This window comes from Ictidomys tridecemlineatus, chromosome 2, assembly GCF_052094955.1.
Source record: "Ictidomys tridecemlineatus isolate mIctTri1 chromosome 2, mIctTri1.hap1, whole genome shotgun sequence".
Lineage (NCBI taxonomy): Eukaryota > Metazoa > Chordata > Mammalia > Rodentia > Sciuridae > Ictidomys > Ictidomys tridecemlineatus.
This window is the reverse complement of record NC_135478.1, coordinates 13965401-13992092: the sequence shown is the minus strand read 5'-3', so window position 1 is coordinate 13992092 and position 26692 is coordinate 13965401. Positions and strand designations below refer to the sequence as shown.

At 54.2% G+C, this 26692-nt stretch overlaps 3 protein-coding genes and 1 long non-coding RNA gene across 12 annotated transcripts in view; 2 read left to right on the top strand and 2 right to left on the bottom strand.

Moving 5' to 3' along the window:
* The window catches only part of Slc27a1 (solute carrier family 27 member 1), a 24349-nt gene extending 13623 nt beyond the window's left edge, over positions 1-10726 (bottom strand). The window contains exons 1-2 of one of the 6 annotated variants that reach the window (XM_078037787.1): positions 10473-10647; positions 8782-8949 (exon numbers count right to left, since the gene is read on the bottom strand). In XM_078037787.1, coding sequence (XP_077893913.1) covers positions 8782-8948 — 167 coding nt within the window. In that variant the 5' untranslated portion in view covers position 8949; positions 10473-10647. Of the gene's footprint in view, positions 1-8781; positions 8950-9400; positions 9424-9650; positions 9751-9788; positions 9943-10423 lie in introns of those variants that run through there. The other 5 variants (XM_078037790.1, XM_078037789.1, XM_078037791.1 and 2 more) reach the window with 5 other exon arrangements.
* On the top strand, positions 10676-16923 carry Nxnl1 (nucleoredoxin like 1). 2 transcript variants are annotated; one of them, XM_078037795.1, is made up of 3 exons: positions 10676-13186; positions 13438-13554; positions 15962-16923. In XM_078037795.1, the coding sequence occupies exons 1-3, from the start codon at positions 12861-12863 to the stop codon at positions 16248-16250; spliced, it is 732 nt and encodes a 243-aa protein (XP_077893921.1). In that variant the 5' UTR covers positions 10676-12860; the 3' UTR covers positions 16251-16923. The 2 variants fall into 2 exon arrangements, with proteins under 2 accessions (XP_077893921.1, XP_077893922.1); XM_078037796.1 differs by lacking the exon at positions 13438-13554.
* Positions 14768-22867, bottom strand: LOC120891496 (uncharacterized). 2 transcript variants are annotated; one of them, XR_013434230.1, is made up of 4 exons: positions 21110-22867; positions 20279-20384; positions 17502-18029; positions 14768-17192 (listed from the first exon to the last, which is right to left on the bottom strand). It is a non-coding gene; the product is annotated as an uncharacterized LOC120891496 (long non-coding RNA). The 2 variants fall into 2 exon arrangements; XR_013434229.1 differs by having other exon boundaries at positions 14768-18029; positions 21110-22846.
* On the top strand, positions 19982-26692 carry Tmem221 (transmembrane protein 221). Of its 2 annotated transcripts, XM_078037794.1 has the most exons (4): positions 20018-21178; positions 22987-23072; positions 25249-25479; positions 26143-26692. In XM_078037794.1, the coding sequence occupies exons 1-4, from the start codon at positions 20859-20861 to the stop codon at positions 26196-26198; spliced, it is 693 nt and encodes a 230-aa protein (XP_077893920.1). In that variant the 5' UTR covers positions 20018-20858; the 3' UTR covers positions 26199-26692. The 2 variants fall into 2 exon arrangements, with proteins under 2 accessions (XP_077893919.1, XP_077893920.1); XM_078037793.1 differs by lacking the exon at positions 26143-26692 and having other exon boundaries at positions 19982-21178; positions 25249-26136.

Genomic DNA, 26692 nt, shown 5'->3' with positions numbered 1-26692 from the left:
GACTCTCCTGCTGCTCTCCCAGGTGTGGCATTTCCTAGGGTCCTCACTGCTTTGCAGTCAAACACCCACCCACCCACCCCCCACTCCATCCCCAGTGCCACAGTGTTGAGAGGTGGGACCTTTTAGAAGGGCGAGGTCATGAGGGTTCTGTCCTTGTGGAGGGATCAATGTCACTATGAAAGGAGTAGGTTTGTTATAAAAGCAGGTTTGGGCCAGGCACAGTGGCGCACGCCTGTAATCCCAGCAACTCGGGAGGCTGGGGCAGGAGGATGGAAAGTTGGAGGTTAGCTCTGGCAACTTAGCGGACCCTGTCTCAAAATAAAACAATAAAAGGGCTAGGGATGTGGCTTGGGGAAGAGAACTTGCCTAGCACCCAAGCCTCCAAAAAAATAGTTTGTCCCTGCTGCCCGCCCATACGAACATCCTCTGGGCTGCTTTCTTGCCCTTTGGCTTTCACCCAGAATAACTCAGCAAAGGCCCCGCCAGTTGCACCTCTGGATCTTGGACTTCCCAGCCTCCAGAGAGGTGAGCAATCAACTTCTATTGTTCATACATTACCCAGCCTCCAGCACTCTGTTATAGCAACACAAAATGGGGTAAGAGGAACGTGCCCAGGGCTCGCTGTTACCTTATTCTCTATATTTCTGTAGTTTGAACTTTTCCATAATCATAAAAGGTCTTCACATTTCTCTTGGTCCTCCTGGGGTCCTTATTGCTTTGCAGTCAAACATCCTCCCAGTGGCCTCAAGGCACCTGGTGGCATGACCTGTCCACCCTTCACCTCACTTCCTCCCCCTCCCGCCTGCTCTCTCTTGCTTAGCAGCAAACAGTGGCTGCCTCAGGGCCTTGGTTTGTGCCTAGAATCCTCTGCCACAGCCCCATGGCGCCACCTTCTGAGCCTTCACTCAGAGGCCCTCCTGGCCCTACCCAGTGTCTATCACTGTGACTGAGTCTGTTTGTTTGTTTGTTTGTTTTTTCTGGTCCTGGGGGTGGAACACAGGGCCTCAAGGGCACTAGACAAGTGCTTTGCACCTGAGCCAGGTCCCCAGCCCTTTCTATTATCCATTTTGAGTCAGGGTCTCTAAGTCGCCCAGGCTGGACTTGAACTTGCAAACCCCCTGCCTCAGTCTCCCAAGCTGCTGGGATTAAGACGCACACTACGGTACACTGCGGCTGTTATAAAATGTGTCTGCAAATTCTCTGATGGTCCTTCCTTCCAAAGGTGGGCTCTCTCCTCCCGAGTCGGGTAGAGGAGGGGATTTACTTCTCATGAACAGCATGTGTCAGGAGCAGGGCTGTGACTTCTGAAGCTGGGGCACAATTTGGACACCTTCTGTCTAGCATGAAGCCTGCCTGGCCCTTGTCACCCAGCACCATGATGTGCAGATGCCCAGGCCACCAGGAGAGGTGTTCCGGCAACACCTCTGAGCTCCTAAGATATCAAATGATTCTGATCCTGGATTTGGAATCTTCCAGTTGAGGTTCCAGACATGACATGGCAGAACTGGGGGAAATGGTGATATTTGAATTCCTGACCCACAGAAGCCATAGGAAATAATAAATAGTCATCAGTGTCTGCATCCCTAATTCTGGGCAATTTGTTACACAGCAATAGGTGACTGATACAATCATGCCCCATCTTCCCCCCTTCAGATGGTTCATCACGATCTCAAACAGCCACCTTCTGTAACTGGTCTCCAGGACTCTTTTGTCCATTTCCGGGAGATCAGAGATCACATCTGTCTGTCGACCACGTCAGACAGCTGCCAGCCCAGCACTGACCACTGCTCTGAGGACCATGCTTGTGTCCCACAGATTGGCTCAAGTGCAGCTTGGCCTCTGCCTGTGCAGCTGTGGTGGGTTGAAGGGTGTCCCCACCCAGAGCCTCATAATGTGACCTGACTTAGAAACAGGGTCTTTGCAGATGTAGCTAAAGTAACTGCGAGGTGGGGTCACCCTGGATGATCCCAGTGGCCTCAAGTGCAGGACTAGTGTCCTTATGAGGAGAGAAGGGGACCTGGTGTGGCTCCGTGGGACAAGAGTGCTCGCCTGGCATGTGTGAGGCCCGGTTCAGTCCTGAGAGATGACGACAGCGACAGGAGAAAGAGGACAGGCCAGGGAGAGGGGACAGCTGTGTGAAGATGGCTGGGTGAAGACCACCACTGGTAGAGGCAGGGAGGACCCTCCCCGGGGCTCTGGAGGGAGTGTGGCCCTGCTGACAGCTGGATTTTGAGGCCTGGCTTCCGGGACTGTGAGAACAGATTCCTCTTGTGTCAAGCCACTTGAGGCAGCCCACATGCCCACACTGCGGCAGGCCTTCCTTCCCTGGGCCTCACCATGGATGGGGATGGGGACAACAGACTTTTCCCCCCAGAGCTGGGGATGTAGCTCAGGGCCTCATGGGTGCCAGGAAGACACCGCCCGGAGCTACATCCAGCCCCGAGGTTCCTTTTATGGGGAGAGGAGTGGACAGTGAGGTTCTGAGGAAGCCTTGCCGTCTGTCCGTCTGTCCGTCTATCCTCTGAAGATCAAGCCGATCAAGCCATCCATCAGCACGCACGCCCTGCCACAGAGCACCCCGCGACCCCTGGGACTCCGCAGGCTGAGGCAGGAGGACTGCAAAGTCGAGGCCAGCCTGGATCACTCGGGGACCCTGTCTATAATGTGGAGGGGGCGCTGCAGACAGAGCTCAGCCGCAGAGCGCCCACCTCCCAGGCGGGAGGCCCTGGGTCCCAGCCCCGGCGCCGCAAAACAGAAACAAAGCTTCTGTGAAAACGAAAAAGGGACCCTGGAAAATTTAAATACGAAGACGACAGAATGCGAACACAGAGGCTGCGCGAAGGTCCAGCGAGAACCAGGGTCTTCAGGCGGCAGGATCCCGGCTCATCCGCTGGATCAATGCACCACGCGGCTACCAAGGAGCCGCAGCGCAGCGCAGCGCAGGAGTTCTAACCGGGTCTCTCTGTACTCCCTGCTCACTTATTCTGCAAATCCAAACTGGATAAAGGAAAAAAAAAACTATTCAAATAAACACAGAAAGTAGAACAGAAGAGAGGAAAAAAAAAATAGGAGAAAAGTCTAGAGTTTTGGATCAGTGGGAGAGTACTTACTTATCTACCATGGAAAAGGTTCTGGGTTCAATGCCCAGTACAGAGAGAGAGAGAGAGAGAGAGAGAGAGAGAGAGAGAGAGTGTGTGTGTGTTAGAGTTCAACACCCACATTCTTTGAACAAATAATTCTCAAGCCAGACACTATTCTATGCATTCAAGAACAGGAATTCCAAAATAAAATAAAATAAAGGTGAGAAATCACCAATGACATCATTCAAGAAAACTTCACTGACCTAAGTCCTGCCAATGGACCACAAAATAGATAGAAAAAGCCCATCACCTTGAAAAGAACCCATCTGGTTCCAGAAAAAAAAAATAGCCAGGCATGGTGGTCCACGCCTGTAATCTCAGTGACTCAGGAGGCTGGGGATGTGGCTCAGTGGTTAAGGCCCCTGGGTTCAATCCATGGTACCAAAAACAAACAAACAACAACAAAACTAATAACAACAAAACATCAGGTCACTACAAAGTGTTGGGAACCAAAAGGTTTTTAGACTTCTCAACAATAACCACAGTGTAAAAAGAACATGAGAAATAACTTCAAAGATTGAAGGAAGAGAATTTCCGACCTAGAAGTCTATACCCAGACAATCAGTCAAGTGTGAAGATAGAAATATAGTTTTATATATACAGCCTCTCAAAAACTTAATTTCCTTGCTATATTTCTTTAAAGCTAATAAAGATGTGCTCCAAAACATGTGCTTCCTTGGAGTAAACCAAAGAAATGGATGATGAGGGAGTCAGGGGACAGAGATTTAAACCACAAAAGAAGGGATGTTGACCCTCATCACAGGAGGATGGCTGTGAGCAGGCCCAGGCAGCCTAGCCTGGAGAGCCTGGAAGCCATGAAACTAACAGTCTATCTAACGGTATAAATGACGACAGGAGACAACTGACGTGGAGTTAGTTCAGACTTGAAGTGGAGCTAAAGACAGAGAACAAACAAATACAAAGGCAATCAATAACCCCCGGGGAAACACAAGGTTGTTCAGGAAATGGAAAGTGATCATAGTATACTGAGTGGTTCAGTTTGTTTGTTTGTTCTTATGCTGGGGACCGAACTCAGGGCCTTGTATATGCTAAGCATACTCTCTATGACTGAGCAACACCCCCACCCCAATGGCTCAGTTTAGAATACTGTTAGAATTAAAATGAGGAAATTCTTATCATCAAACCCAAATTATGATATACAATTAATCCTCATTATTCACGGATTCCTTATTTTCAAATCCTTATTTAAAATGCAGACTCACAGAGATTTCCCAGTCTCCTGCAAACACGTGCTAAGGGGAGAAAGACTGAATGGCTGTGGGCATGTTCCTGGCTGCGGCTGGACAGGGAGGCAGCGCTGCCTTATTTCAGCTGTCATGCTCAGGCCAGTGCCCCTTTTATGGTCACCTTAGTGTCACCTTTGTCTTCATTTCTGTGTTGTCTTGCTGGTGATCTTGTTGTTGAAAGGGGGCCCCAAGCTCAGTACCAAAGCACTGTCTAGCATCCCTACCCACAGGAAGGTGCCTTGTGGAGAGAATGCATCTGTCAGTCAACTTAGCAGGGCCCTGTCTCAAAGTAAGAAACACACTTACATAAAGTAAAAAGGCTGCAGGTTACAGTTCAGTGGTCAGTGCCCTGGGTCAATCCCCAGTGCCTCAAAATAAAATAAAACACAGGACAACTTGCAACGGTAATAAAAGCTATGTGAATATGGTCTCTTTGAGGAGGGGTTGGGGGTGCTAGGGATGGAACCCGGGGCCTCGCACATGCTGGGCAAGTGCTCCACCACTAAGCCAGACCTCTAGCCTGAATGTGGCCTCTTTTAAAAGTGTCAGACAACTACTAATATTTTCAGACTAATGTGGGTCGTCACGAAAGCCACCTAAAGCAAAACCATGGATGAGGGGCGAGACTGCTATGTTACAATAAATAAACAAAAATGTAAAACATTAAACGTTGACTGTTTCCACATCCACCCTGTGGTCAGAGCCTGGGAGGCTTGGGCACAAGGACCATGTCTTGCTGGACGGTGGTACAGCAGGGTCTGTGCCATTAAATTCCAGGGTGAGTACCAAGACCACCACAGAGAGCCAGAATTAATAGGGGTCACCTCAGCAGCAAGAAACTGCACATCTGTGCAACTAAAAGAATAACTAAGGTGATCATCTTCTGCATTATTGAGCACCAACTGTATGCCAAACACTGTGCTACTCTCATAGCCAGCCTCCAAAGTAGGGAGCTATGCATCAGGTGATGGTTGAGCTGGGGCTCAGAAAGGTGAATTAACATGCCTGAGGTAACACAGCATATTGGGAATTAACAACCCAGAGCCAAACCTTGCGTATAGTGTCTCTCTGTTCCCCTGCAGACTTACCGCCAAACATTATCAAGTGCTCACGGGAATACCAGGAACCGTGAGGTCCACAGCAGGTGTAATGCATGCACCTGAAGGACTATTCCAACACCAGATTTCATCTCCAATTGAAGCAACTGGGATGCAACAGGTCAGCAAGGGAAGATCCTCGTCCACAGCCAGACCCTCAGGCTCTAGCCACCAAGCTGCTGACCCCACCTTACAACCGAGCACCTACTATGTGCCTGGCCCTGCCCTAAGGTCTTCCTGTAAGAGAACCCCCACGGGGGGGGAGGGGGGGTACAAGTGTCAGAGCCACGGGCAGAGGGCCACCAGCCAGGCAGCAGCCAGAGGAAGTAACCCCTGCGGGTCTTCCTATAAGTGGCACAGCTAGAAACAGGAACTGAGGCCACAGCTGGTCATGCCCAGGCTGAACACGGGAACAGCAGTGGTTACAAGTGCACTCAGCCTGTCCCCTGCTGCCCTCGGCGCTGCCGCTTGGTGTCTCTCAAGGACGCCCACATGGGCAGGCAGTGGATTCCGGTGCTTTGTTCCAGCCACATGCTGGGGTGGCCCCGTTGGGCAGCAGCCCAAGCCACCTCCACCCTGTGGACAAAGAGACCACTGTCCAGCTCTGGGCCCTTCCCAGGGCCTCTTCTTGTCCTGCTCTTTTCATCCTGAGTCCCAGGACTCAGTGCACGAAGACACCAGCAAGGATAAACGCGACCGGATTTTATGAAGCCAATACGGGGTGAGGCGGGAGAACGGGCAGGGTGCTGACGTGTCCCTGAACCAGAGTCTAAATCCAGCATGGCATGGTGGCCAAAGGCTCAGATTCCCCTCCCTGGCTGTGTGTTCCCAAGAAAATGGCTTCAGCTCTCTTTGCCTTGGCCTGCCCACCTGAAAAGTGGGATTAGTCAGCCTGGTTCAACCCCCAAGACTGGGGAAAAATCTGGGAGCAGCTTAATTGGGTGGTTCAGGCTCAGGGTATCTCAGGAAGCTGCCACTGAGGTGGAGTCTGGGCCTTTGGCCTCCCCGGGCTTCACTGGGAGACAATCCACATGAAACTCACTCATATGGGCCTGTCCAGACGACAGGGCAGCTGGCATCCCTCAGAGCAAGCGAGCCAAGAAGTGACACCCGAGTGGAAGGCCACTGTCGTTTTATTCCCTAACCTCAGAAATGCTGTGCGCTGGACTGGGAGGGACCACCCAGGGCAGGAAGAGCAGGAGGCAGCGATCAGTGAGATCCTCAAGGCTCTTCAACAGCCGACTGTGCCAAGCCATGTCAGGGACATGAAGTGGACCCTGCTCCTGGCTCTGGGGAGACAGACATGACCTCCATCTCTGTCCCTCAGGGCCTACAGTCTAGCGGGGGAGAGAAACCCGAGGATCAGAGGACGGGTAAGCAGGCGCGTGAGAGAACTACAAATACCAACGCTGCTGGGAGTTCCCAGGCAAGCCTCAGAGCCACACTGCCTGCTCCTGCTAGTTGCCACCCGCGTGACGCTGGACAAGCTACACAGCCAAGCTGTGCCGTGGTTTGCTCGTGTTTAAGGTGGGACAGCACCGCCTCGCGGGCTGCTGGGAGGGCTTTATAAAGTCACACCTGGGAAGTGCTCAGGCATCCCCTGGCCTGGCAACAAGAGCACTCAGGAGTGTCGGTCATTCTGCCAAAAGTGACAGGTGGGGAGGGCTAGAGACAGCATCTGAGGACAGGACATTTAAACCACAGCATAAGAAAAAATCAAGAGCAGAGGGAGGGCCATCAGGGGCAAAAGCCCTGGGCTGGGACCCAGGCTGAGCTATTCAGCAAGTACAAGGACACAGACTAGCCCGAGGGGGACAGAGAGAAGGCTAGGGCGGGGAGCGGGGTAGGGGACTCTTGGGCCATGCTCAGGAGCGTGGTTTGGACTCTCAGAACAAGGAGCCACTGAGCGTACTGAGTAGAAAAACCCAGCAGGGGCCTGGGAGAGTGTCATATGGTATCGCCAGGCAAAAGGAGGACCCAAATGTCCCATCCAGAGGACGCAGCCTGGGTCTGCTCAGGCAAGCTGCTTTGGGGACCAAGTGAACACAGGGAGTGGGGAGCGGTGGGCAGGCAGAGGCAGGCTGGCAGGACCTTGAGCACCCAGCCAAAGTTGTCTTTCCCCTGCAGAGGACGAGGGGACAAGGAGGGTGTGTGAGGATCTGCTTGTCAAGATGACCAAGGGGGGCTGGGGTTCCGGCTCAGTGGTTGAGCGCTTGCCTAGCACGTGTGAGGCATGGGGTTCGTACTCAGCACCACATATAAATAAATAAGTAAAGGTCTATCAACGACTAAAAAAATTTTTTTTTAAAACTGAGGGGTGGTGGGGAAGAGGTGGGACCATGATATTAGAGAAGGAAGGACAGGTTTTAGAAAGTTTGGAACCAGTCAGCCTGCAGGGGAGCCTTCCCAACTCCACGGCATCCCCGCCTGAACCTGTGTCTTCTCCCTTGGCTCAGTGTGCCCACCTCCCTGCCTGGAGCCTGTGAAGGCCAGCCCAGCACCCGGCAGGTCCTCGCCTACACCACATGGGGACGGTTCCTGAGATCTACTCACATGGGAAGCCCCAGCAATGCCTATTTTTGACCCAGGATGATCCCCAGTAGCCCCTTTGAGCAAAATTCTGAGAGATACCCCCAAGACAGTCTCCAGAGACCCTCAAGCAAGTACTGGAAAATACAGTGACCCCCCCCCCCAGTCCCTGAACAACACCCAAAGCTCTACACAGATCCCAAACTCTCAAAATGCACCCCAACCACAAAGAAACCTATCAGTGGTCCTAAAGAGGAACCTCTGAAGACCTTGGAAGGCCTTTACAGATTTCGGGAGTAGCCCCTTTATCCCAGCCCTAAGCAGACCCCAAGAGGTTGTGCTGCCCCCAGAGACCACTGAGTTGCCCCTATGAGCCCGCAGGACCCTATCAGAGTCTCTGACAGCTCCCAGAAGTCTCTCAGTCACCACAGTCCCACAGAGACCCCCAGACTTCCACCAGCTAGCTGCCCAGAGGCCCAAAGGTTGTCACTGGGGTCCCCAAAAGTCTCCTAAGCAGTCCCCACAGCTCCAATCGTCTTTGAACATACTCATCTCCCTCCAAAGATTCCCAATCTCTCCGCTGTTCTTCTCAAAGACCCCCCGCCCAGCCCAGGCGCCCCTTCAAGCCCCGGCCCCGCCCCTAGCCCTGCCCCCAGTTTCTAAGCCCTCTCAGCCCTACCAGGGCCCGCACAGCACCCGCCACCTCCTCAACCCGCCCCGGGCCGCGCAGCCCCGCCCCCACACCTGCCCGGCCCAGACCACACTCACAAGAGGTCCCGCCTCGCCGTCTTGCAGACGATGCGCAGGAAGCGCCAGCCGCCGCCGCCCACGTACACACCGAACGCCGCCGCTGCGCTCCAGGTCCATGGTAGCCCCAGCAGCCACAGTAGCGCCAGCGAGGCCAGGGAGGCCGTGCCTGCACCCGGAGCCCGCATCCTAGGAAGCAGAGAGCGCTGAGGGGGCTGGCCGCTGGGGCCCCGCCTCCTGCCGCCATGCCCCTCCCCAGATCGTGGCTCCGCCCACGGTCAGCCCAGCCTGGAACTCCGAGCCAAGTCCCGCCCCCTCCTCGGTCTAACGGGAACGCGTTCACAAGTCAGGCCCCGCCCTCAAGCCTGTGGTTGGCTACGTCCCTGGTAGGTACCACCCCCAGGACGGGGCTCCGCCTCCCTGCCAATCATTGTATCGGGACCCTCCCCCAGGCCCAATATTTCCATAGCGTCAGTCCTTGTTAGGCCCCGCCCCATGCCTTGACTTTGAGGCAAGACCTTAAACCCACGCTCCATCCCCAAGATTTAGCCCTCAAAGCCTGGCTCCGCTTTGTTCCCGACCACAGACCTAGTCCCTTCCTAGTCATTCGTCCAGGTCCTGTCCCCAGGCCATGACCTACCCCTATCCTCTGTCCCCCATCCTGCCCTGGGTTTTCCTCCAGGTCCCGCCTCTAACCACTTTTTCACCGCGCTCCGGCCCCCGGCCCCAGGTTAAGCCTCCAGCTCCGCCCATAAGCGCAAGTCTCAGGCGGAGCCCCGCCCTCTCTAAGCCAGGCTCCACCCCGAGTTAGGCCTGTGCTCCGGCCCCTAAGCACACGCTCCAGACCCCGGCCCTCCCGGTCAGCTCGAGCCGCGCCCCCAGCTTCTGACCTGGCCTGCGTTCCCAGGCCCAGGTTCTGATCTGGCCACCGGCCCCACCCTCAGGCCTTGTCTTAGTCACCACTCTAGAAAGGCGCCTCACTCCTGCCCACTTAGCACCTAAGCCCCGCCCCACACCCTTCTTCCCACCTGTCCGGGTTTTAGCCCCTCATCCCGCATAGCGGAGGCTGGCCCCTTCCGGAGGCCACGACCATAGAGAGAGATCCCCCGAGCTAGAGAGCCAGAGGCCAACGAGACCAGCGGTGCTAGAACGGCCCGCCGAGGCGTGCCTCTGTCTCCATGGCAACCAGGCTTCGCCCCTCCCATTCGGCCGCGGGCTTAGAAAGCACGTGGGTCCGGCAGGCAGGGGCGTGGCTCTCGGGCGCGCCCAGCCGAGCCCTAGATGCCATTCAAGGTTGTGCCCGGGGACCAGAAACTCCCAGCTCACACCCGGGCCTCCTACGCTGGAGTCTTACCCCATACCCCAAGTCCAAGTCCTAAAGCTTCTTCGATACTAAACACGCATTCTAGGGACCCGAGGATTGCTAAACTAACACCCTGGGGCGCAGAAGTTTCCAAGTCGAAACCCGCCTCAGTTTCAAAAGTGGATCAAGGACCCAGCTAACCCTAAATCCACACTCCAAAGCCTTGTCAGTTAAATCTCAGTGTCACACCCCTGGAGCCTGGGGAGGACAATATCCACCACCAGGTTCTCATCCTTCCTAATCATACTCCCAGGAGCTCCAACTAGGTCTTGTTTGCACCCCAGAGTCCTAAATGCTTACCTAGAGGCTCCAAAGCCCTTTTTCTGACCAGGCGTGGGGAGGCACTGACCTGATGTCCACAACCCTATTCCCTGGCTGACTTGAAGCCACTTGCAGACCCCCGGACTTGGCCGCTCCTTCTTGGTCTTCCAGAAGCTCAGGCAGGAAGCCGGCAGAGACTGTGAGGCCGAGGCAGGGGTCCTCTAGCTCCAGATGGTGGGTCCCTTCAGGGACTTCTGTTTCTGGCCAACTCCTGGCTTGTCTCACTGCGCTGTGTCCATGTGTGCCTCTGCCTTGGGGCCCTCCCATCAAGTTCCCCCTCTGTGCCCCCCTGCCCACTCCACCCCTGCTTGTTTTCTGCCCTGCTTGGCCGACCTTCCCAGCGATGTCTTTGGGAGGTGGCCAGGGCCTTCTTCCAGCACCACTTTGAGGACAGGGCTGGGCAGGCACTCACCCCACCCCCACTCCAGCTGCCATTGGTTTCTGCCAGCAGCCCACGGTGGGAGGAATGGGGGGCGAGGAAGCAGATCCGGAGCACAGGCCCAGAGCCAGCCACTGGCCTGCACTACTTTTTCCAGCCAGGGATCAGCAATGACCTGTCTCTGCAGCCTCACTCCTGCCCTGCCAGAATGATTATTGCAATCACACCCACTTTATAGGTAAAGAAAGTGAGCGCTGAAGCAGAGCTGGCCGCACTGGCTTGGTGCTGAGATTGCAAATATGGGTTGGGAGCGAGCTGTCTCTCCTCCCCTCCTATTCCTCCCTTTTTACCTCCTCCTCATTACCACCTACTGGAACTTATCCTTCCTTCTCTTTCTTCCCTAGTTCCCTTTACCCTAATTCCCTCTTCTCTTACCCACTTCCTCCCTCGTCCCTTCCTCTTCCCTTCCCCTCCCCCTCTTCCTCTTTCCACCTCCCCTCTTGTGACCCCTCCATTTTACCAGGTAAACTAAGCCCTGACTAAGCACCCTACACTCATGACCTCATCCAGTTCTTCCCACAGCATCCCCCATCCTCTTTGGCTTTGGAAACCCACTTTTTTCCTAAGCGTGGTCTCAACCCTCCAGTAGGGGGCCATCTCTGCTGCACTGAGCCAGGCTCTTCCCCATGGTCAATTATTCTTTTTTATCCTCATTTATGCCTTCACTTACAGAATGCCCAGGCCCCCAGGGACACCCTGCAGTACAGGAAGCATTCCCCCAGTTATCTTCCTGGAATACAAAAACCCCCAATCCCAGGGCTGGGGGTACAACTCAGTGACAGAGCACTTGCCTAGCATGCACGGGTCCCTGGGCTCCATTCCCCCTGCCAAAACCCAAAAAGTTTTATCTGGCTCCATGGTTGCAAAATTATAATAGTTCCAGTTATTCGGGAGGCTGAGGCAGGAGGATCATGAGTTCAAGTCCTGTCTGGACAACTTAGCAAGACCCTGCCTCAAAATTAAAAAAAAGAAAGAAAGAAAGAAAGAAAGAGGAAACATTCCCAGTACCAAGGTTTATTACCCCCAAGGATTTTGCATAAGGGATTGAAGATATATTCCCTGACAGGAGGGTAGAACTCAGGCTTTGGAACTGAACCAGTCTCTGCCCCTCTTCAACTGATGACCCTGGGCAGGATACCTCTCCCCTCTGCACCTTGGTTGCTGGGTAGATGTTAATGGGAGCTGGGCATCAAGTGCATTGATTACCCAGTCACTGCACGTGGCAGTGGCTGGCAGTGGGCCCTCTGCTGGGTGTACTGCAACAGCAAAGAAGTTTCTTGCACTTTCCAAAAGAACAAGAGAAAATAACCAGTATTGAAATAAAATACAAGAAGACCAAGGCACGGGGACTGCATTGTAAGTAGAACATGAGCACCCTGTAGAAGTGAACAATTTCCCTGAAATAAACGCCATAGTAGGTATGAGTGTACAACGGCTGCTGTAACAAAAGTACCTTTGCCTAGGGGCAACAGAAACCTATTATATCTGGCAGCTCTAGAGGTCTGAAGTCATGGAAGCAGAGCGCCCTCTGGAGGCTTCAGGGAGGAGCTCTTCTGGCTGCCAGCTGTTGGTGGTTCCCAGGGTTCCTTGGTTTGTGGCCGCATCACTCCAGGCTCTGCCTTGGTCTTCACTGGGCTGTCTTCTCTCCGGTGTTTTCTCTTCTCTTTCTTATTTTCTCAGTCCGTCTCTCTCAATTTGGAGCAGGGAATGCTGGATAAGTGCTCTACAGCTGAGCTACACCCCCAGACCCCAGTTTAGATTTTCTGCAACGTGTTTTCAGGCACACGAGGGCGCTCTCCCCGCACCAACCCCTGCCCTTGGAGGCCCTGCAGAACTAGGTCAAGATTGAGCAGATTAGCGAGGTCCTAAACTGGCTTCCTAGAGATCTCTATTCCTGGGAGAGGAACCAGACAGCAGGTCCAGGCCACACCACCTGGGGATCTCTCTCCCTGTCCCCAGCACCCAGTTGGGGCTACCATGGTCTCCCTGTTCTCTGGCCGCGTCCTGATCCGCAATAACAGCGACCAGGATGAGCTGGACACCGAGGCCGAGGTCAGCCGCAGGCTGGAGAACCGTCTGGTGCTGCTGTTCTTTGGCGCCGCGGCTTGTCCCAAGTGTCAGGCCTTCGTGCCCATCCTCAAGGACTTCTTTGTGAGGCTCACAGATGAGTTCTATGTGCTGCGGGCGGCCCAGTTGGCCCTGGTGTACGTGTCGCAGGATCCCACAGAAGAGCAGCAGGAGCTGTTCCTCAAGGACATGCCCAAGAAGTGGCTCTTCCTGCCCTTCAAGGATGATCTGAGGAGGTAAGGCGAGACACTGGTCTGGGAGGGCTTCCTGGAGGAGGCACCACCACCAGAACTGCAGCATTTGCTTAGTGATTTGTCCCTTCTCCCTGGGGGAGTGAACAGCCCCGTGTGCCAATCCGTGTCCTAGAAATTAGGGGTACAGAAAGTGGTGTCCATTCCCACTCCCATCGCACCCCGGAAGCAAGGGTGAAGTGGAGAAAGCAGATGTGAAACAAAGACTCAGATGAATACAAAATGACAAATTGCAGGAACGTTCTGGAGGACAAAGGGAGGCCCCCAAGTGGAAATGCAATAGAAACCTCACTGAAATCCAGGAGTCAGAGAATGCGTCTGGAGGAAGTGTCTTTAAAAATATCCCCAGGCAGGTAAGAGGATGGTGGCCACCGTCCCAAAAGCAGGGTTTGCAGGCACAGGGTCCAGCACAGACATAAAGCCCGGAGGCTGTCAGGAGAAAGGACAGCCAGTTCAGTTCAGGGAGGCTGAGTCATTCCCAGTGTGACAGGTGGGTGGAGTAGAGCCCTCTGAAGGATCGGATAGACCTCAGCCCCACCCGGAGCCTTGCAGGATGTGAGAACTCCGGAGAGGGAGCCGATTCAAGCTTTGCAAGGAGAGCCCAATAGTGGGTATTTTGGAACTTGCTCCTTTTCTGCAATGAGAGGTACTTTCATTTTTATTTTATTTTTTTGGTGCTGGGAATTGAACCTAGAACCCCTCTACCATTAAGCTACATCCCCAGCCCTTTTTATTTTTTATGTGGACACAGGGCCTCACTAAGTTGCAGAGGCTGGGCTTGATCTTGTGATCCTCCAGCCTCAGCCTCCCAAGTGGCTGGGATTACAGGCATGCACCACGACGCCCAGCTCTTTCATTTTTTTTAACCCCGAATTTTGGTTTTGTTTTTCTGCAGTGCTAGGGAGGAGCCCTTTCTTTTTCTCATGAAAGAAAAAAAAAATCAGGACCTGAATGTGTTGCTCAGGGGCAGAGTGATCACCTAGCCTGTAAGAGACCCTGGGTTCCATCCCCAACATTAAAAAAAAAAAAAAAAAAAAAAAAAATCCAAACTCAGCAAAAACGTGAAAGAAGAAGTGTATAATGAAGTCCCAGCAATTGTGGCATTTTTCTGTATGTGTGTATCAGAGTGCGTGTGTGTGTGGGGGCGGGGATGATGAACCATTTGACAGTGAGTCATCGACCTCCTGACATTTTACCAACTTCATTCATTTTGGTGCCCAAGGGGAAGGTCTGTGGTCATGGAGCGCTTCCTTCCCACTCCTTGTTATCAGAGTTGGGACATTTGCCCAATCCTGCTGCCCTCTGGCAAATAGGGAGTTTTTTCCTCCAAAGCAGGCCAAATTTCTGTCCCTAGGGAAGAAACACGAGTTCCCAGCGCATCTCAGATGACACCTACTATTTGGGATGAGTTTTTCCCCATCCCCCTCCTTGAAAGTGGCCAGCTAAGGTACACACTGTCCGGCTCAATTCAAATTTCAGATACACAACAAATAATGTTTTGGGTATCTATGTCTCATGTGATTTGGGGTACTGCCACAGTCTGGCTGGGCACAATTCAGGAGCCACTTGACAAAAGAAACGAACTTTATTTTTAGAATACACATACCACACCACACAGCTCCTCAGGAAAAACCCTCAGAGCCAGCTGCCACCAGGGGCTTCCAACAAGCCTCTCAACCTCCCCCACTCCTCCTGCTCTTGAGGAGGATTGGCTGGGTTGTGTGGGCGGAGCCAAAAAAGTCCCCCAATGAGCAGCTCCCTGGTCTGAAAGGGCGGGGAAACAGCCCAATGAGCATCACCGCAGAGGAGCCAATCAGTTGGCAGCTAGAAGTTGCAGGGGCCGCTGTGAGCCAATCATCAGCTGGCAGCTGGAAGTTTGCTGGCCGCAGGAAGTTTGCTGGGGCCCCTTGGGCTGTGGCTCTCAACAGGGTACATTCTTATACTAAGAGTCTTCTTTGTTTTTCTGAAATTCAGATTTGGCTGGGGGAAGGGGGTCCTAGATCTTTAACTGCTAAATATGCTATTTTGCTCCCAAGGGATTTTGCAGGTACCACGTGTTCCCTGGGTGTGGGCCTGGGAAAAGACCACCCAAGAAAGCAGCAGATTAAAATTAACAACTGTGGGTGATGGGCCCAGTCTGGCAGCCCAGCTCTTCCCTGACAGGTCTGCCCTAGACACCGAGTTTTGTGCAGGGTCAACCTCGGGCGCACACAGCTTCTCCTTGGCTTTCTCTAACACTTAGACCATAATCAAAACTTCTTATCGTGCCCCTCCAGGGCTTTCCGGCTCAGTTACCCTGCCACCTCCGGGCCCTTGCACATGGTGCATCCTCTCCCTGAGCACCTTCATCTCAGTTCTCCCTCTTTTCATCCTGCAGATTTCAGATCAAAGGTCACCTTCTTGAAGTGGCCCTCGCTAATTGGTAGCCCCTACCCGACTTGATATTCCTTATGGCATTCATTCATTCATTCATTCGCCCCTCAACACATTCCCTGGGCATTACTCCGCCTTGAGCTGTTTCAGGCACAGACGATTCTAGCGAAAGGAGGCAAATCCATGCCCTTGTGGATCTACAAATTCACTGTGACAAGCAGGAGAAATAGACTGTACAGTATGTTGTATGCTGAACGGATCCAGGAAGAAAAACAGAAACGCGACCCAGCAGGGACTTAAGGGAGGGGCTGCCATGGGATGGGGCTGAACGGACGGCGGTCTGAGATCCGTGTCCCAGGATCACAGATTGGCCGGCCCTCCCCGCAGGGACCTCGGGCGCCAGTTCTCGGTGGAGCACCTGCCCACGGTCGTGGTGCTGAAGCCGGGCGGGGACGTGCTCACTCGTGACGCGACGGCTGAGATCCAGCGCCTGGGCCCAGCTTGCTTCGCCAACTGGCAAGAGGCGGCCGAAGTGCTGGACCGCAACTTTCTGCTCCCCGAGGACCTGGACGACCCGGCGCCGCGGAGCCTCCTGGAGCCGCTGCGACGCCGCAAGTACCGAGTGGACGAGGAGACGAGGGGCGGGCGCGGCCCGAAGGGCAGGACCCCGTTCTGAGCCTGCGCAGGAGGCCTGGGGAGCCTCTGCTCCCGGAGGAGCGGTCCCCCGAGGTGCAGGGGCGGGGACCGGCCTCCGCCCCAGCCTCCCGCGGAGTATTGAACCCCGGTGGGAGGAGGCGGGGGGCCCGGGCTTGGGACCGCTGCGCTCCTCCGTCCCGGTCCCCCCTCCCCCGGCCATCCCGCCACCGCCTCCGGGGAAGGAAGGCTGCTCTGAGATCGGGTGACCCGAGCCGGGGACGGAGAGGGGCGGGGGAGGGGAGGGGTCTGCCCTGAGCTCCACCCCCAGGGGCTCCGCCCCGTCCACATCCCCACTCCCGCCCCGATCCGATCCCCAGCGAGAAACGGCGGGGTCCGGAGAGCCGGTTCTGGTCCCTACCCCACCGCCGTGGGGACAGACTGGGGCCAAGGTTGGGGCAGGTGGCGAGGGAGTCTCCATTCAGACACCTCCGCGCACTCAGCGCGGGCCCAGGGCCTGCCTTCGTCCTCTGGGGCTTCTCTGGGCCTCGCGGGAAGCAGGCAGAGCTTTAAAGTACCAAGAAATATTTTTGAGACCTGATTCTAGAATATTTTTCGAGACCTGGTCCCCAAATGGGAAAATGCAAACTAAATTTAAAAAACGTGCTGAGAACGCTAAGCCCATGGTGCATTAAACCATTTGTCCACAAATTTCATATTCAAGCTTTTAAAAGATTTCTATTTTACGGGGATGCATTTCCCTATTTAGCGCCATGGACGCTGGGGGCCAGTGACCGCCACAGACGGCCAAGAGTCTCCCAGGTCTTCACCCCGGGGATCCCGAGGGAGAGAGTAGAATATAGGAATAAAACCCTCCGGTCTAGACTCACTTCTCGATTTTCGTGACTGTGGGACAGTCACCTTCCTTCTCCAAGCCCCATTTCTTTCCTCCAGAAAATAGCAAGGCCAGTCCTTCCAGGTGGATCTGCCAAGAAAGCAGAAAGGGGTTCGCTCCGCGCTCCGAATGCTTTTCCTACGGCGCCCCCTGGCGGCGGAATGGAGCGGCGCGTCTTGGGGCGGGGCTAAAATGCAAATAAGGTGTAAGCCACGCCCTCCACACCCAGTTTCTCTAAAAGGTGTCGGTGAAGGGGGACGCAGCTTCCCTCTCTGGACCTCAGTGGGCAATTCTGGGAAATGGTCCTTTCTGAGAAATGGGCGTGTTGGACCTTGTGAGATAGCAGCTCTTAAACTCTAATCCCAGGTGGCTGATTTTAAACCTCCTTCTTGAACCTACCGCGGGGCTCGCAGCCCGTGAGCAAGGTTGCTAACCATCCCAGCCAACTGCCGCCCAGTCTCCGACCGGTCCGCGGGGGCTGGAGGGGTTTGACCCAAGGCCAAGATGAGTGAGATCATCCTCCATGGGGCTCACTTGAAGGCTCAACTTTCCAGATTGAATGCAGACACCATAAACTGGGGAGTCGCCCCCACACAAGGGGTGGGGCCGGGCCAGGGTATCTGGGTGCCCACAACCCCCAACAAATAAGGATGAACCTAAAACAGCTCGGTTAATGTCCTTTGGCCAGATTAGGAAATTGTCCCTTGTGCGTTTCTTGTATGCTTCCACCTCCTCCTCCAGGCTGTGAGCCCCAGAAGAAAAAGCTTGTCTTGGTCACCATGAGCCTCCCAAGCTGGGAACAAGGTGGTTGTACCATCACTATTCGTCAAATGAACAAATGCAGGTATTTTTACATCTGTGTATCTTAAGTCCTGGAAAAGAACAGGATGCTCATCTGGATGAGTTGCTGAACCTCAGCTACCCCACCTATAAAACAAGGAAAAGTGTGTTGGTTGAACAGCCGGGTGAATGAACGAATGAATCAGAAGTTGTAACCTATGCAAGATGAGGAGGCCCAGAGAGGTTAAGGGACTAGCCCAAAGCCACACAGCAAAAAAAAGAATGCCACCTGGGGATGAGGAGTCACACCTAGGCTTCCCCAGAGCCATTTTACCTATTAAGGACTAAGGTGAGGACTCGGGGCACACAAAAAAATTATTTTTCAATTAATTTTTTTTAAAGAGAGAGTGAGAGAGGAGGGAGAGAGAGAGAGAGAGAGAATTTTTAATATTTATTTTTTAGTTCTTGGCGGACACAACATCTTTTTGTTGGTATGTGGTGCTGAGAATCGAACCCGGGCCGCACGCATGCCAGGCGAGCGCGCTACCGCTTGAGCCACATCCCCAGACCTAATTTTTAATAATTTATTCATTTACTCTAATTTGTTATACATGACAGCAGAATGCATTCAATTCCAAGTAAATTTGAAATTTGAAAAAAAAAAAAGTTGGCTTCATCAGTTGGAAAAATAACTGGAAATACAAAGCCAGTGAAATCGCTGGTGCATCTGGGAAGTAGTAGAGAGCAGTGGGTGGGAGGTGAGGTGCTGGGTTCAAATGCGGCTCTGCTGGGAAGTCTCAGTACCTCTCTGGGCTTCCGTTTCCTCCTCTGGAGAGCAAGGCAATGTTCAGGGCTATTGCAAGGTCTGGACGTGGGTCAGGAAATAGCCACTGCACCGCAGGAGCTGGGTGCTGTGGCGGAACAGGGTCTAAGAGTTGCAAGACATATAGCTGAGGAGGGTTCACTGCCAGGCTGCCTAGAGAACTCCTTCAACTCAACAACAAAAAGTTAGCCGCCCTTAAAAAGGGCCAAGGACTTGAATAGACATTTCTCCAACGAAGATACTCAACAAGGATGTGAAGAGCTTGACTCAGGACTCATTAGGGAAATGCAGATCAAAGCCATAATGTGGTACCACTGCCCATCCCCCGGGATGGCTATTATCAATTTCAAAAAGAAGGAAATAGCAAGTATTGGTGTGTGCAGGAAAGAGAGGAAAATCTCTCCGCATTGCTGGGGGGAGGGGTGGAAAACAGTTGGGTGAGTCCACCAAAGGTTAAAATGGAGTTATCATCAACCCCACAATTCCACTCCAGGGGTTCCCGAATACTTGTAGATGCACATTCATAGCAGCAGATTCGCATTTTCCAAAAGGTGGAGACCACCCAAGATGAAAAAGCAAAAGTACACAATGGAGTATTACTCAGCCATCAAAAGGAATGAAGCACTGACACCCTCTACAATGTGGATGAACCTCGAAAAAGATGTTGACTGACAGAAGCCAGACACAAAAGGCCACGTAGTGTGTGATCCCATTGATATGGAATGTCCAGAACAGGAGAATCCACGGAGACAGAAAGTAGATTACAGAGTGCCAGGGCCTGGAGGAGAGGAATGGGGAGCAAGAGCTAATGGGACAGGGGTCTCTTTGGGGTGATTAAATTATTTACAGATGAGGCAGAATGAATGGACAATATTGTGAAGGTAATAACAACTGCTCAATAAAATGATTCAAGTTTCACCTCAACTTTTAAAAATGAATAGCGGGAGAACATGGTGGGCAGGCTGGGGAAGGAATTCAGGAAGGTTTCCTCAAAGTCTTGAAGGTGATGGAGGAAAGGAGGGAGGGGTAACCATAGCCAATTACAGGCTCCACGGGTTCAGCGACAAGAGTGAGAATTATTTGGGGCTGGGGTTACAGCTCAGGGGCAGAGCGCTTGCTCACATTTGTGAGGTACTGGGATCGATCCTCAGCACCACATTAAAAAACAAATAAAGAAAGATATCTTTTTTTTTAAAAAAAAAAGGGTGAGTTATTTAAAATTTTATTCAATCATCTTTTTTCCCCTTTGTCTTTCCCCTCCTCCTCTTCTTCTTCTTCCTCCTCCTCCGCCCCTCCCCCTCCTGTCCTTCTCCTATACTGGGGATTGAACCTAGGAATACTTTACCACTGAGCTACAGCCCCAGTGCTTACTATTTTTCACTTGCGATCCTCCTACCTAAGCCTCCCCCTTACTAGGATTACAGGCATGCCCCACCACACCCAGCTCCTCCTCCTCTTCCTCCTCCTCTTCCTCCTCCTCCTCAGTACTGGAGATTGAACCCAGGAACTTAACCACTAAGCAACCCCCACTTTTATATCTTATCTGGAAACAGGGTCTCTCTGAGTTGCTTACAGGCTCACTAAGTCGCTGAGGCTGGCTTTGAACTCTCGATCTCCTGTCTCAGCCTCCTGAGCTGCTGGCATTACAGGCGTGCATCACGGTGCCCGTCTTCAAATATCTTGAGAGAGAGAGAGAGAAAGAGAAGAATAGAGTCGGTGTTTAGGCCGCAGGCAGTGCTCCTTTAGGAGCTCAGCGAGCTCTGGGTTCCCTAGATCCAGGCTTTGTGCCCCTGCACCTCTCGGGGCCTGCGCCCCGCCCCGCTCCAGGCTCCGCCCCCGTTCCAGGCCACGCCCCCTCCCATCTCCAGGCCCCGACCCGCGGACCAGGAGGGGGCGCCCGCGGGTCCCGCAGAGAGAAGAAAAGGCTTCATCCCAAGTTTTCGGGGACTTCAGCGTCCCAGCGGCTGTCGATACCCCGGGTCCTCAGTCTGGCGACCCCTAGACGGCCCCCAATCCAGCCCCAGAAGCTTCAGGCACCTCCTGATGTCGCGTCCCTTGGGGACCCTCCGGGAGCCCGAGGACTGCCCCAGCTCCTCTGCTTTCTAAAGCTTCTTGCTTCCTTGACTGTCTCCCGGCCCCGCAAGACCCCTGCCATGGCTCGGTCCTACGGCGGCCGGGTGCTGGCCGCGATGACCCTGCTGGGCATTCCCGCGGCGGTGCTGGCGGCCCTGGCCGCGCAGCTGCTGTTCCAGCTGCAGGCGGGACGCGCTGAGCTGCGGGGGCCGCGCGCCGACGTGCTGGGCCCGGAGCTGGGCACCGGCCCGGGGCTGCCCGAGGACGCGGCCGGGGCGCTGCTGCCGCTGGCCGCCGCGCTGGCCGCGCTCGCCCTGGTGCTCGGCCTCACCTGCCTGCTCCTCGCGGCGCTCTGTGGGCACCTGGGCGCGGAGCTGGCGCGAGGACCCAGCCCTGGCAGGTAGGAGGACGCGAGCTCCGGTGTCCGTCGCGTTTGTCGTTTATCCGGCCGAGCCCTGCCCGCCTCCCGCTGCTGTGGTCAGCTCCGGGAAGGCCCGTCCTCCCCTGGGGCTGCTGCTGTCATCCCCACATTTATTGCGCCTCAGGCACCAGGGGCTGCTCTCTCCAGGCCTCTGGCTGGGAAGAGGGTGGGCTGGACTTGAACCTGGGTTCTAGCCTGGGGTGGGGGGTCCCTAGGAATCGAGCTCAGAGATGCGTGCATGAGGGGGCGTCTATCAGAGGCAGCGAGGGAGACTCCCCTGGGCCGAGGAGGACACCCAGACTCTTGAGTCTCCCTCCCAGACGCTGGAGGAGTCTGGATTTGGGGGCACAATCTGGTCGATTTAAGCGGATGGAAACTTCTATCTTTAGGGTAGATCCTGCCCATAGCATGCACCCTTCACCCAAGGGACACCCACATGCATGTGTCCCCTCGTCCCCAAATATGTCTGTGGCACCTGCAGGTGGCAGGGGCTGACTCTGAACACCTGGACAGAGCAGGAACTAAATGGCCCCAGACAGCCACTGGCGGACTCACCATCTGAAAATAAAGAAGCACAAGAGACGTCAGATGGGGGGGGATGCTAGGAAGGAAGGAAATGGGGTGATGGGATGGAGGGGGACAAAGTAGGGGTGACATAGGGTGGTCAGGGGAGGCCTGAACTGAAACTTGTGGGAGGGGAGGAAGCAGAAGATGGGGGGACTGTGATCCAAACAGAAGGAGCAGCACGTGCCAGTGCCCTGGGGCGGAGTGATTGGTGTATGGAGGGAGGTGGCTGACGTTGGCTGGAGGGGAGACGCAGGGAGATGAGGGCGGGAGGTCTGAGGGACTGGACCAGCGGGTCCCCAGCCCTGTGGCCAGGACTGAGGAGGGTTGTGAGTGAGGAGCTGACAATGTGATGGAGGTTTGGAGTACTCCCCTGTGGCCTCCAGGGAGGTGGGAGGGGGTGGCAGGGAAACCCAGAAGGAGGCCTCTGAGGTGTCCCGTGGGAGGTGAGCAACGTGAGCTTGGGGACTGCCCAGCCTTCACTAGGTTGCCGCCCCTGCCCCCACTCGTGGCAAGGGAACCTCGTGTCCTCACCTCCAAAGTGGATCTGTGGTCCCTCAGATAGTGGAGGCAGGGAAGTAGGGGGGTGGACCCAGGGGAGGGTGGACAGGCGGGAGTGGGCAGTGGGTGGATTTGGTGGACAGACGGAGGTGGAGGGACGGTGGACGGGAGATGAGTGATCAGTGGATGGTCAGCGAGGCCGTGGACAGAGGGGTGCTGCTTAGTGGGCGGAGGACACAGGGCGTGGTCCAGGGCGGATGGCTGCGGGGTGGGGGGGGTGAGGGTGGAAGAGCTGATGGGGCTGGACAGTGAGCGTGGGCAGCTGGATTGGAAATGGGTGACTGGGTGGGTGGAGGGCGGATGGGGGAAGCAGGTGACAGCAGGTGAGTGGGTGGCACAGAGCTGACGGCTGGCGGGTGGACGGAGGGGAAAGGTCAGGCTGAGGGGTCCCTATGTGAACGGTGGACGGGGCTGATGGGTGGACGGTGCCGGGTGGTGGGTGGCTGGTGAGTGGTGGTTCACGGGTGGCTGGTTGGATGGATGGACAGTGGACAGTGAAGGGCCCTAGGTGGAAGGAGGGTGGCCAGAGGATGGTGGCAGGGGCCCCACTTGGATCCCTCTTCCCTGATCGCTGGTCCCTGCTGTCATTTAGGCCCCTCTCCCTCCACGGCCCCTGCAGCCAGCTCCGCCTCCCGACGCCTTCTCTTGGTCCCCCTCCCCAGGTCTGACTGGTTTCTCTACGACTGCCGCCACCTCCGGCACGTGGCCCTTGGCCTCTTCTGCTGCGGGGTCTCCGTCTACCTGGCAGGTGCGTGCCGGCACTCGGGGATGGCCCCTGGGCGAGCGCTCTGCCGCTGAGCCCCAGCCCAGCCCTTCTCACCAGTTTTACGTTTTGTTTGAACAAATTTTCCGGCTGGGTGTTTTTTATTTTTTTGTTTTGTTGTTGTTGTTGTTTGTACTGGGGGTTGAACCCAGCCCATTTTATTTTATTTTTGAGACAGGGCCTCACTAAGTTGCTGAGGCTGCCCTCCAACTTGCAATTCTCCTGCCTCAGCCTCCCAAGTTGCTGGGGCATCAGGTGTGCACCCCAACACCCTCCTAAAAGGACACTTGTGGGGCTGGGGCTCAGGGGCAGGGCACTTGCTTAGCATGTGTGAGGCCCTGGGTGGGATCCTGAGCACCACATAAAAATGACACAAATAAAGGCCTGCTGTCCATCTACAGCTCCCAAAAGTGTTTTAAAAAAGACACTTCGTATCTTATATTTTAAGCTTGAAAAAAAAAAACCAAAAAACAAAAACATGTCAATGTAGAATCCACACTGAGGCAACACCTAGGCCCTGCCTTCTCTGGAAGCACCTGTTTTATTGGAAGGAAAACTAATCAGATTCATGAAAGACAAGGGATCAGCCATTACTGATTTTATTTACTTTTATTTTTTATGATTAAAGGATGTTTTTCCCCAATAGTTTTTTTTTTTCCCCCCTGTGGTGCTGGGGATTGAACCCAGGGCCTTGTGCATGTGAGGCAAGCACTCTACCAACTGAGCTATATCCCCAGCCCTTCCCCAATAGTTTTTATAAATCTATTGTAAGTGGTTTATTTGTAATTAATAAATGTGGTACATGTTTATGGCAGCTATTATGATTTTCTTAGTCCCACAATAGAAAAATAGAAGATAAAAAATGATGGATTTAAAGTATTTTTTATGAAATATAAACCTAGGGTTCAATGTGGAAATTTGTAGGTAGATTGTTGTTTGACTTAATAAAAAGTTCTAGACGTGGGATTTTTAAAAAGGAAAGTGGAATCGGTGTCTCATGTATTTGAAATTCTCTGGGGTAGTTGGCTTCAAGTGCGGCTGGATCCAGGTGCTCCAGTGAGGTTGTGTGAAGTGCCTCTTGCCTCAAGTTTCCTCTGTGTCCGCTGAGTGTACTTGTCCGAGAATGATGGGCTGAGACCACTTGGGACTCAGTACCTACAACCTCAGGCTTTTCATGGGCTGACAAAATTTTGAGGTCAAAAATATTGAGGAAAAATATATCCTCACATCCTCATTCTAAAATCCAAGAAAATCACAGAGAGAAGAAGAAAGTCATTATGTCGGATTCATTAAGCGTTAAATTGAGAATTCAGTCACCTCCCATTTAGACTCCTTTAGAGGTTAGGTGACCTCATTCAGCAAGAATTCCCAAGCCCTTCCAGCCAATCACCCATCCACTGCTTCCCGGTGCCAAAAAGAAGAATCATAACAAACCCTTTCAAACTGTTTAGCACAAAGAAAGTCCTTGGCCCCATTTTAATACATCGGGCATGATGCACGGTGACATCTTCAAAAGGAAGAGTGCAGCCAGGCGCGGTGCCCCACGCCTGTCATCCCAGCAGCTCAGGAGGCTGAGGCAGGAGGATAGCGAGTTCAAAGCCAGCCTCAGCAACTTAGCGAGGCCCTAAGCAGCTCAGAGAGACCCTGACTCCTCTAAATAAAATGCAAAATGGGGCTGGGGTGTGGCTCAGTGGTCAAGTGCCCCTGAGTTCAAGTCCTAGTACAAAAAAAAAAAAAAGAGGGCAGAGTCAGAGAAAACAGAAACAGCCCAGAAAGTGCCACAGAGTCCCCCAGCCCTCCTGGGTTTCTCTCCTACCTATACCCCTCCCACTGCGGGAAGAAAATCCCTGTGTCCCTATAGGCCAAGCAGAAGTCCCAGGGCTGACTCTGATAGGCTGTGCTGAAGTCACGTGATTTCCCTCCACCAATTACTGTAACAAGGGAGAGCAACTCTCTGGCCATTAGGGCCTCCCTAAATTGAAGAGGCTGGCCTTGAATTTATGATCCTCATTTCTCAGCCTCCCAAGTGGCTGGGATTACAGGTGTGTGCCACCACACCCACTATTGCAGGGTTTTCAATTGTCACTCCGCATGGGGGGGGGGTGTCCCTGAGGGCTTGGAGAACTGACCTGTGTTAACTGAGAGCCATTTCCTTCCCTAGCGCTGTCCATCTATGCCCTGCTGCTTTTTGAGATTGAGACGGGCGCCGCGGCGGCCTCCATCCTGGGCTCCGGTGCCCTGGTTCTGGTGGCCATTCTGACCCACACCCTGCTCCGGGCTGCCCGGGCCACCCACCATGGTCTCCGTGAACTGTCCCCACCATCCTTTGAAGATAATTCTGCACGTCCTGCCGAAGTCTCCAAGGACAGCCCCAGGGCTCAGCCCCAGCATGGTACCCACCGTCGGACCCCATATTCATTCTGCCTGGAGCTTGGGGACCCCCTTAGGGCCATGGCCACTGCCACAGCACCCAAATCCCTGGGGGGAGGCCGGGAGAGCAGCCTGCCTACACCCCGCATGCACCGGACACTGTCGCCTGGCATGGGGCCCTGGGAGGGGGTCACTCAAGAGATGCGGAGCATGCTGGGCCACAGACCAAGGGCCACAGGAAAGGACTCAACGCTGGTGTGAACCTGAGAATCAGGAATAGATAACTGGTGTCAGGTAGCAAGAAGCAGCTATCATAGAGATAGGTCCAGGCTCAGCTGCAGTAGCAGTAAGACTTGATTTCTCTTACAGTTTACATCATCCCTGGTTATGGTCTTTAAGATTGCCTCATGGTACAAAATAGCTGCCAGGGCTTCAGCCTTTATCTCCCCACAAGGAGGGAAAGTCAGAGTCCAAGCCTCACTCAGAGTCTTCTGAAAGTCTGCCTATGAGGCTTTGGGGCCCTTCTGCTTACCTCTCACTAGCCAGAACAGAGTCCCAAGACCAGATCTCCATGCAGGGAGCCTGGGAAATCTGGTTGTCCAGAATGAATGAAGTTCTGTTCCAGGTAGGAGGGGAGGCTGGGGCTTAGGCAGTGATTCTCTAAGTGTCTCCATCCATTTTACAGATGAGGAAATCGAGGCCCCAAGAGGGGCAGTGACTCACCAGAGGTCCCAGTTCTGAGCATCAGAGCCAGGATTTGCCCCTGGCTCTCATAAACCCCATGTTGCTGACAGATGGTGCAAGTCTCAGACCCCGCGCGAGGCCCCCCCCACCCGCCCGGGGCTGTGAATGTCTGAAACCCATGTGTGCCAAGCAGCCCACAGCCAGGCGCAGACCCGGAGGCTGGACCCACCCACGCGCCTGGCTGCAGGCCAGTCTGCTCTGTGCCTCAGTTTCCCTGCCTGTAAAATGGGACTGGAGGTGACTCTGCTCTTCAGGCTGCCAAGAGACCCACGAGTCCATACGAGCCGGCTGGGGCCTGCGCACAGTAGGTCCTCAGCACACGCAACCATTTCTGTGTCGCTGGGGGTCCGTGTGCCTGGTGTCGGGAAATGGCCCGGGACGAGGCGAAGTGGCTTATGGACCTGATGGAGCTCGGTGGGCTGCAGGACAGGGACCAGGGTCCCCCACTCTCCACCATCTTGCACATCCTAAATAAACTCTAGAGCTCACCA